We start from the raw sequence: 8964 nt of genomic DNA on the forward strand, positions 1-8964 counted from the left end.
TACAAACCATGCACAGTACATGGTAGTACGACCAAAACAAACTTTCACTATACTAATTTTGTTGTGACCTCAGACTGATAGCTTAAATGGTCCATTCAGACTAGACCAAATGCCAACCAGTGGTGGCATGATAATAGAATGGAGTGACAGCTCTGCTACTGTTGCCTTTATCCTGGCTCACGTTACAAACACAAAATAGCCTGGCATGACCCAATGAGAAGCTCTGTTCAGTCTTTTCTGTCAGGTGCTACTTTAACCTCATGCTGTAAAATAATCTGCTCCGTGCTGAGTTGTTCAGTATGCTGCATCCCTTTGAGCGGCGAGTGGAAACACTTGGATGAAAATGTCATATTGGCAAATAAGTCGATGTAACTTAGAGAATAGGTTTATAACATTAAACACTGCAAACTTATCCTTTAATGATACACTTTAATTTTGAATGCATAATCTTTTTCTCCACCAGAGCCCCCAGTGAGCATTTTGAGGAAACTGGAGAACAAGAAGTTCCCTGAAGGAGCAGTAATCTCCATTGAGTGTGAGCTCTCCAGACACAATGTTGATGTAAAATGGATTAAGGCAAGTACTGGATTTGATTTTACTCACAAGTAACAACAGTTACATGTACTTAATTTTTTTAAGACTTCAGCACCATCATTTTTATTTAAGTTCAACCAAAAGTCAGAAAATACAGATTTTTCCACCAAATGCTAAATAAGCAAGACAGACACCTTACAGATCACAAACGTGCGCACCCCTTAAATAAATTTTAATGAGTTATGTTAATCAGTGTAGATAATAAAGACCAAAAATTCAATTGATTTGACAATGTATCATATCAAGGTGTTTGGCCATGTGTGTGTCTGTGTGTGTGTGTGTGTGTGTGTGTGTTTTCATCCTTTTCAGAACGGGGTTGAAATGAAGCCTGGAAAGGATTTCCGCATTTATGCAATGGGAAGAAAACGTTTTTTCCAGATTATGAAATGTCGTGTCAGTGACTCTGGCATATATACCTGTGATGCTGGAGATGCTACCACATCCTGCACTGTGGAGGTTTATGGTAATACCTGCTTTGTCAATACATTAATATAAGTGTTTCTTTCATAACACCTGTTACAAGAATTTGCCAAGAAATGTGGGTGACTTGGTTACAATAAATTACATAAATATTTAGCAACATTGCATATTGACAGTTATTTAATTATATCATGGGTCTAAAATTAGAATGAAGAGATGTCAACAACGAATTCAAGTGTTCCCAGTAGGCCTACTGTGTAGGAAGCGTGGTAGTGGAGTAACTCTCAGCAGGACAACAAAGACTCAACCCGGGAAACACTTACCACGCGCTCACAATGCCAAGTACTATTACTGTGGTAGGCTACTACCATTAGTAGTAAGGTTGGTAGCAGTAGGCTGTTTATACAGTATGATATGATATGATATGATATGATATGATACTTAATGATATGATATGATATACTTAATTGTTCCCTTGGGAAAATTTGCTCTATTATGATATGCATATTGTGATGACATTTCTGTTATCGTCTAAAAATTTGTAGTTCATATCATAAGCTAAGTAGTGAAACAGTAGGAGATCATTCTGCATGTGAAACCTGGCTTAACACTGCCACCTGCCTAGCAATTGCAGTACAGAGTTAATGACAAACACAGTAGCCTACCACAGAATATAACCTAAAAGCTACTAAAAATAATAGCTATTTAAAGTTCTGTGCAAAAGCTTTAAGCTGACAGTGTAGTTTGAGGACTATACATTTACAGTATGTTGGGAAGAAAAGGGGAACTGCAGCATGAATTACCATCCATCCATTACCTATACCCACTTATTCCTTAACCAGGGTCCCAGGAATCTGCTGGAGCCTATCCCAGCTCTCTTTGGGTGAAAGGCAGGGGTACACCCTGGACAGGTCACCAGTCCATCACAGGGCCACATAGAGACAAACAACCTCACACACTCACACTCACTCCTATGGGCAATTTAGAGTCACCAATCAACCTGACATACATGTTTTTGGACTGTGGGAGGAAACCAGAGTACCTGGAGAAAACCCACACAAGCACAGGGAGAACATGCAGACTCCACACAGAAAGGCCAGGTTGCGAACCTGGGAACTTCTTACATGGATTTCCTATTCAGACAAAAAATAAACTTTGAGATTATTTTTGATGTTGTTTTATGTTTACTTGTTTCAGTTTGGTGTTGGTGTTTTGGTGTTACTAAAGTGCCTGCTGTAATCTTAAATATTTTTTCAAATGCAATTTCTTTTGGCAGAGCGTGAGCTGTTGATACTGCAGGGCCTGGATGATCTGGACATCCAAGAAGATCAGAACGCTGTGTTTGTTTGTGAAATCTCAGTGGAGGATGTGCCAGGAGAATGGTACAGAAATGGGGAGAGGATACAACCCACCAGCACCATCAAGATCCGCCAAGAAGGTCAGCTCCAAAATCACAAACATGTAATTTATAGTCCTAAACATCTCTGCTTTTCAATACTGTGACAAGTTTAAATGTACTGATACTCCAAAATATGTAAACTGATTTAACAGAAGACCTAAAGAAAAGTGTAAATAATATTGCATGACTAGAAACTGAATAAATGTTTGAAACAAAATATGTTTTTAGCTGAATTTGATCATTTTTATCAATTTTGTCATGATTTCAGGGACCAAACATTTTCTTCTTATGTGCAATGTGAGACCAGAGGACTCTGGAGAGATCAAGTTTGTCGCCAGACATGTTGAATCTGTTGCTTACCTGGAGGTGGAAGGTATAATAATAATGACAAAATGAGTGGAGTGAAAGGAGTGTTGAAGTCTACATGTATGCAAATGAATAATACCTAATGCATCTATGTATTTCTTTAATCATTTATTATATTATTTATAATAATAATAATTCATTTCGGTTTTTCTTTTTGCTTTACTGCTATAACACCAGAATTTCCCTCCCTTTTTTTTGAGGATGTTTACATATACTGTAAGCCTTTAAGGGTGTGCAGTGTAAAAAGTTGAGCTATTGAACTTAATGTGCTGAACAAAGCATTAAATCAAATGTAAGGTCAAAGATTATTTAGCTTTTTTCTGGCATTAATTAATTCATTTCAATTCAATTCAATTTTATTTGTATAGCGCCAAATCACAATACAAATCATCTCAAGGCACTTTACAAAAACTAAAACTAAAAACCCAACAAATCCCTTATGAGCAGCACTTAGCGACAATGGAGAGGAAAAACTCCCTTTAATGGAAGAAAAAACCTCCAGCAGAACCGGGCTCAGTTTGGGCGGCCATCTGCCTCGACTGGTTGGGGTGAGTGGATAGAGCAGAGAGAAAACAGCAACAATAAGGCAGTCTAGGCCTATAGCAGCATAACTAACTAAGGGATGGTTCAGGGTTGCCTGAAGCCAGCCCTAACTATAGGCTTTGTCAAAGAGGAAGGTTTTAAGTCTAGCCTTAAAAGTACAGAGAGTGTCTGCCTCCTGAACCCAGACTGGGAGCTGGTTCCACAGGAGAGGAGCTTGATAGCTAAAGGCTCTGCCTCCCATTCTGCTTTTGGAAACTCTGGGAACCACAAGTAGGCCTGCACTCTGAGAGCGAAGTGGTCTATTGGGATAATATGGTACTATGAGGTCTTTAAGGTATGAAGGAGCTTGATCATGAAGGGATTTGTATGTGAGAAGAAGGATTTTAAATTCTATTCTGGATTTTACAGGGAGCCAATGAAGAGAAGCTAATATAGGAGAAATATGATCTCTCTTGCTAGTTCCTGTCAGGACTCTGGCTGCGGCATTCTGGATTTACACATTATGTCTGGAATTTAAACTTTCTTTCTTTCCTTTCAGAGCTTCCTGTCAACATTGTAAAGCCTCTTCAGGATAAGACTGTCCTTGAGAAGTCCCGTGTGATTCTGGACTGCACGGTGTCTAACCCCAGATGTAGTACCCGCTGGTACAAAGGCAGCAACGTCATACTGCCCTCAGAGCGCTTTGAGATCTGCAGTGAAGGCTGTTATCGCAAACTGATCATCCAGCAGGTGGCGCTAGATGATGAGGGCACATACAGTGTGCAGGTTGGAGAATACACATGTTCTGCAAAACTTACAGTGGAGGGTAAGAGAGTCCGTTATTAATTACAAGCACTATGGAATTTACAGCCAAGCTAATTGTACAATGTAGTAGTGTAATAACATTCAAACCAGTAGAACTAAAACTGTAACCTGACACTCACTACCTGTCTGACAACAAAAATGTAGTATATACTGCACTGCTGGTTTCATTTATTGATATATGTTTGGTATTGATAGTCCCAAACCAAGTATAGGTAGACATGACAGAAGACAGGATTGAAGTTGTCATGGGCCAACAACAATGCCTTCTTTCTTTACACACCAATTACATTATAAATGTCTAATTTCTGTTTCCCTCCTGTCTTGTTTAAAATTGGAGTAGTAGCAACATGCTTTATATCTTTCAGCCACAACAGCTACAGTACAGAAGTATGTAATAATAATAATAATAATAATAATAATAATGATAATTATAAAAATAAATTAAAAAGTAATAGTACAGTAATCACATCTGCCTCTTTCATGTCACTCTGGCTGCTAACTCTGCAATTTTTTATAAATAAATCTATCATCATCTATATCATCATGTTATTCACAAATCACAATATGACATTTCTAAACTGTCCTTGAAATAAATAAGATTAGACTAGCCATCATAACTAAATACTACAGATTACTGCTTTTCACCAGTAGATGTCAGTGAACACAAAAAATACATTTCAGATGTTACTCCAAGAATGATACATACTGGACTATACTCTAGTAGGGTGTTGCCACAACTGTGCTTAGTAAAGTTTAGGGAACCTTGGTAAAAGTGTGTGTTTATTTTCACCCCTGTTTCGTGCACTGTCTCAGCCCAGTCTTTGCTGATGGTCAGAGAGCTGAACGACATGGAGGTCATGGCCCCCAATGAAGCCTGTTTTGAATGTGAGGTGTCAGTCCCTGTCCTCAAATCTCCGGTGTGGAGTCTGAATGGGGAGCCCTTACAGGCAAGCTCTCGGGTACTCCTGGAGAAGATGGGCACAGTCCACAAACTTACCCTGAGACAAACCTCCCCAGACATGAGCGGCGTAGTGGAGTTCAGCTTTGGCAATTCAAAGAGCAGGGCCCTCCTTCGGGTGCTGAGTGAGTGAAAGAGGAGTTTTTAGTTTTAGAGCAGTTTTTTAATCTCAGTTTATGTAACACTGCGAAATTTCATAAAAGGTTGCAGGTAAGATTTAGGAGTGTTTCATGGTAAACATTTGAAAATGATCACAGTGCTGCTATGCATTCATGCACCATGATTTCAAATAATTAAGGAATATGTTAAAAAATCTCTTCAGTTTATGCTTTAGAAAACCTTTCATATAAAAGATCATTATGCATCTATTAATAAAAACTAACACTATATATCACACAGTTAATAACAGCCTATAATTTTTCTAGTAACAATATCCTATAAATTGAGTTTTTGTCCTGGGCCATGCTTCTAAAGAGTCTATTATCATGAGAAAGCAGCCTCCTTACTGCCATCAGTGTTATTAGTTGTTGGTGGTGAAATGCATCAATTTAAAACCAAATGATGTAATTCAAAATTTAACCACCAGATGGAGGTAATAAATTAGTCTTGAATTGTCCCTGACTAAAGAAATATCACAAGATCAGTAGGGTAAATGAAACAGAGCACTTCCAAGTTCTGTAGCAAAAATTTGGTGTTTGATTTTAAAAGTGATTTATATTTTGTATTTCCAGACTACCAAAAAAAGCCATATTTACATTAAAAGCTAAAAAAAAATTTGTCCAGTTGGCATGTTAGTGTGTCGCATGACTTGGCACCCCCCACAGATAAATCCAGTAAATGTTTAGATTGAAAGTGCTGCATTCTGTCAGTAAGATAGGGTGTTTATGGTCCTAGTCCTGCAGTCCTGTAGGTCACACAGAACCCCTCAAGCTATTTAAATAGGCAAAATAGTAGATTATTTTTAGTTTTCTTATGTTGGCTTTAAACCAAAGAGTATTATGTTCAGTCATCTGGCTTAGGTCATAAACCTGTCGTAAATTCAGTTGGCTTTAAACTGAGGTAGTATGCAATACAATCAGACCTATGCTAAGAAAATTAAGACTAATTCAATTTATCAGCAACTCACAATCCATAGACTATGTGATCTGATCTTCACCCAAGTCCCAAATATCAACAAATATGTCCAAAAGCACATTCATGATTTTTCATGTATTCATTCTACACATACATTAAACATACAAAACCAGGAAACTGTGAACTGTACATACAGACTATACATAGGATTGCTTGGAGCTGGGAAAGACACTCACACGGTGGAAGGATTTGTGCTAAATATATAAGAAAACTATAATAGGGTGACATGATAGACCTAAATTCATGGCCTATAATTTATTGATTTGGTTGTAGTTGTTCGGTTTAGTCAAAAATCCATTTCATGATGGTTACAAGAAGATGGTTACCCTCAGTGGGCTGTTTACAAAACCAGCATTAGCATCCAGCAACCAAGATGCTAATGCTGGTTTGCAACAGCTTTGGTGAAACCAAAGCTTAGAGCAGTGTTATCAAACCAAGTGGTGTGGAGAGGTCCCACTAGATAGATCACCAGATAATAAATATTTCTGTAGCAATTTTATTTCTTCAGTTCTTATCCAATTTGGCTCTGCTTTTCAGACCTGTAAAAAAAAGATTGAGTAGAGAAAATTTGTTTGGTTGAACTGCTCACAGCACATTCACGATAAGTGCAGTTTTCCTGGCGTTATCCGTGATGGTACTTGCAACAGAACTTTTAACCCTCCTATTACCTTTGGGGTCAATTTGACCCCATTCAATGTTTAACGTCTCAAAATAAATGATTGACATAGTATTTTCGTTCCAAATTTCATGACTTTTCCTAATTTGATGGGGACAACTGGGTAAACATAAAATTAACATGATGATATATTTTCAGTGTCCTGTATACATATTGTACGCATCTGTGTTCTTTGGGGTCAATTTGACCCCAGGCTTTTTCAGCTGTATAAAACATATAAGAAATATCAATATTTTACACACATTTGTTTTGGTTTTTTTGGATGATATTGAGGTCACTATAACATGCAATTTTATAACCTTCAAAATGTTTTAGGGTCCTAACATAACTCTAACTGTAGTATAGTGACCCTCCTGTTGTCTCTCAGCAACCAGCAAACGCGCTACCTAGCAAAAATGGAAAGTTATCATGGTTTAGTGGTATATCTCCTCACTTGAACAACAGGGTAAACTTAGTACTGCTAATGTAATCAAAATGGTTCCAGGCCCCACCAAATATGCTGTCAGCCATGTTCAAGACAAAATCAGGCGTGTGTATGGGGAGAATTGGAACGACTTGGATGTGCCCACTTGCAAGCCTACATTGGGTTGCTCATTTTGGCAGGACTTTACAAGTCAAAAATTGAAGCAACAGCAAGTCTTTGGGCTGCTGACACTGGAAGGGCAATATTTCCAGCCACTATGTCTCTAAACACATTCCATGTTTTCTACCGTGTCATACGCTTTGATGACAGAGAAACAAGGCAGGGCCGATGTGAGCGTGACAAACTCGCAGCAATACAGCAATTACCCATTCTTTACAATCCAGGACCCCATGTAACTGTGGATGAATGTCTGTTTGCATTTTGTGGATGCTGTCCATTCAGACAGCACATGCCAATCAAACCAGCCAAATACGTTATCAAAATATGGGCAGCATGTGATGCACAGACCAGCTATGCCTGGAATAGGCAGGTGTTCATTAGTAAATCCCCTGGGGAAGCACCTGAAAAAAATCAGGGTTTGAGGGTGGTACTTGACATGGCTGAAGGACTGAATGGTCATAGTATTACATGTGATCATTTTTTTACATTGTACGCCCTGGATGAAGAACTGCTGAAAAGGAAGGTTACCATGTTGGGGACAGTGAGAAAAAACAAGTCGGAGCTTCCCTCTGAGCTTCTTGTAATGAAGAACAGGAAGGTAACATCTTCAATGTTTGTCTTTACTGACAAAGCCACTGTCGTATCCTATTGCCCCAAGAAAGGGAAAAAAGTTCTGCTGATGAGCACCATGCACAAAGATGCTGTCCTGAGCACCAGAGAAGACAGAAAACCACAAATGTTCCTGGACTACAACAAGACAAGGGGAAGGGGTGATTACCTGGACAAGGTCACAGCCACATACAGCTGCCGACGCATGACTGCCCGTTGGCCCCTTGTAATTTTCTTCAACATCATTGATGTGAGCACCTACAGTGCCTTTGTAATATGGAGTGAAATAAACAAGGACTGGAACAGTGGAAAACTGAGTCGAAGGAGGATTTTCCTGGAACAGCCAGGTTACGCGTGAAACCTCATATTGAGAGAAGACGGTGCCTTCCAAGATCTTCAGCAGCCGCTGCAACTGTTGTGAGGGACATCTAAACAGAGACACACACCCCAACTCCACCAGTGCTTCACGCTGCAGGCAAGAAACGTGGCAGGTGCCAGGTCTGTCCCAACAGAAATGACTCCAAGACTAGCAACACGTGTGTGAAATGCAAGAAATACGTCTGCAAGGAACATGCATGCACTCTTTGTACATCATGTGTACAGTAGAGCAGACAAAAGGCTGGAATGTACCTTCTGGTGGCCTGAAGGAAAAATAATATGCTGTTCATATTTTGTTTGTATTCTGTCAAACTCATTTTAGTGCCTATGTAACTTTGTTTTTTACTATCTCACACATATACATTCGCATACATAGTACTGAGAGTACCATAGAACAATCCCTGACAGAATTCCTAAATGTACTTTTTAAAATATTTTTTAGTGAATACAGAACTGTTATGTGTTCCTTACTGATGTTCTGATGATGATGATGTTCTGTT

General features: G+C 38.9%; 1 protein-coding gene across 11 annotated transcripts in view; it reads left to right on the forward strand.

Annotated features, from left to right (window-relative positions):
* Positions 1 to 8012, forward strand: part of obsl1b (obscurin like cytoskeletal adaptor 1b) — a 34701-nt gene extending 26689 nt beyond the window's left edge. For all 11 annotated transcript variants that reach the window (XM_026296206.2, XM_026296212.2, XM_026296211.2 and 8 more), the window contains 6 exons: positions 464 to 576; positions 904 to 1057; positions 2291 to 2452; positions 2682 to 2786; positions 3861 to 4127; positions 4940 to 8012. In XM_026296206.2, coding sequence (XP_026151991.1) covers positions 464 to 576; positions 904 to 1057; positions 2291 to 2452; positions 2682 to 2786; positions 3861 to 4127; positions 4940 to 5217 — 1079 coding nt within the window. In that variant the 3' untranslated portion in view covers positions 5218 to 8012. The remainder of the gene's footprint in view (positions 1 to 463; positions 577 to 903; positions 1058 to 2290; positions 2453 to 2681; positions 2787 to 3860; positions 4128 to 4939) is intronic.
* Positions 8013 to 8964: the final 952 nt, after the last annotated feature.

Source organism: Mastacembelus armatus, chromosome 21, assembly GCF_900324485.2.
Source record: "Mastacembelus armatus chromosome 21, fMasArm1.2, whole genome shotgun sequence".
Lineage (NCBI taxonomy): Eukaryota > Metazoa > Chordata > Actinopteri > Synbranchiformes > Mastacembelidae > Mastacembelus > Mastacembelus armatus.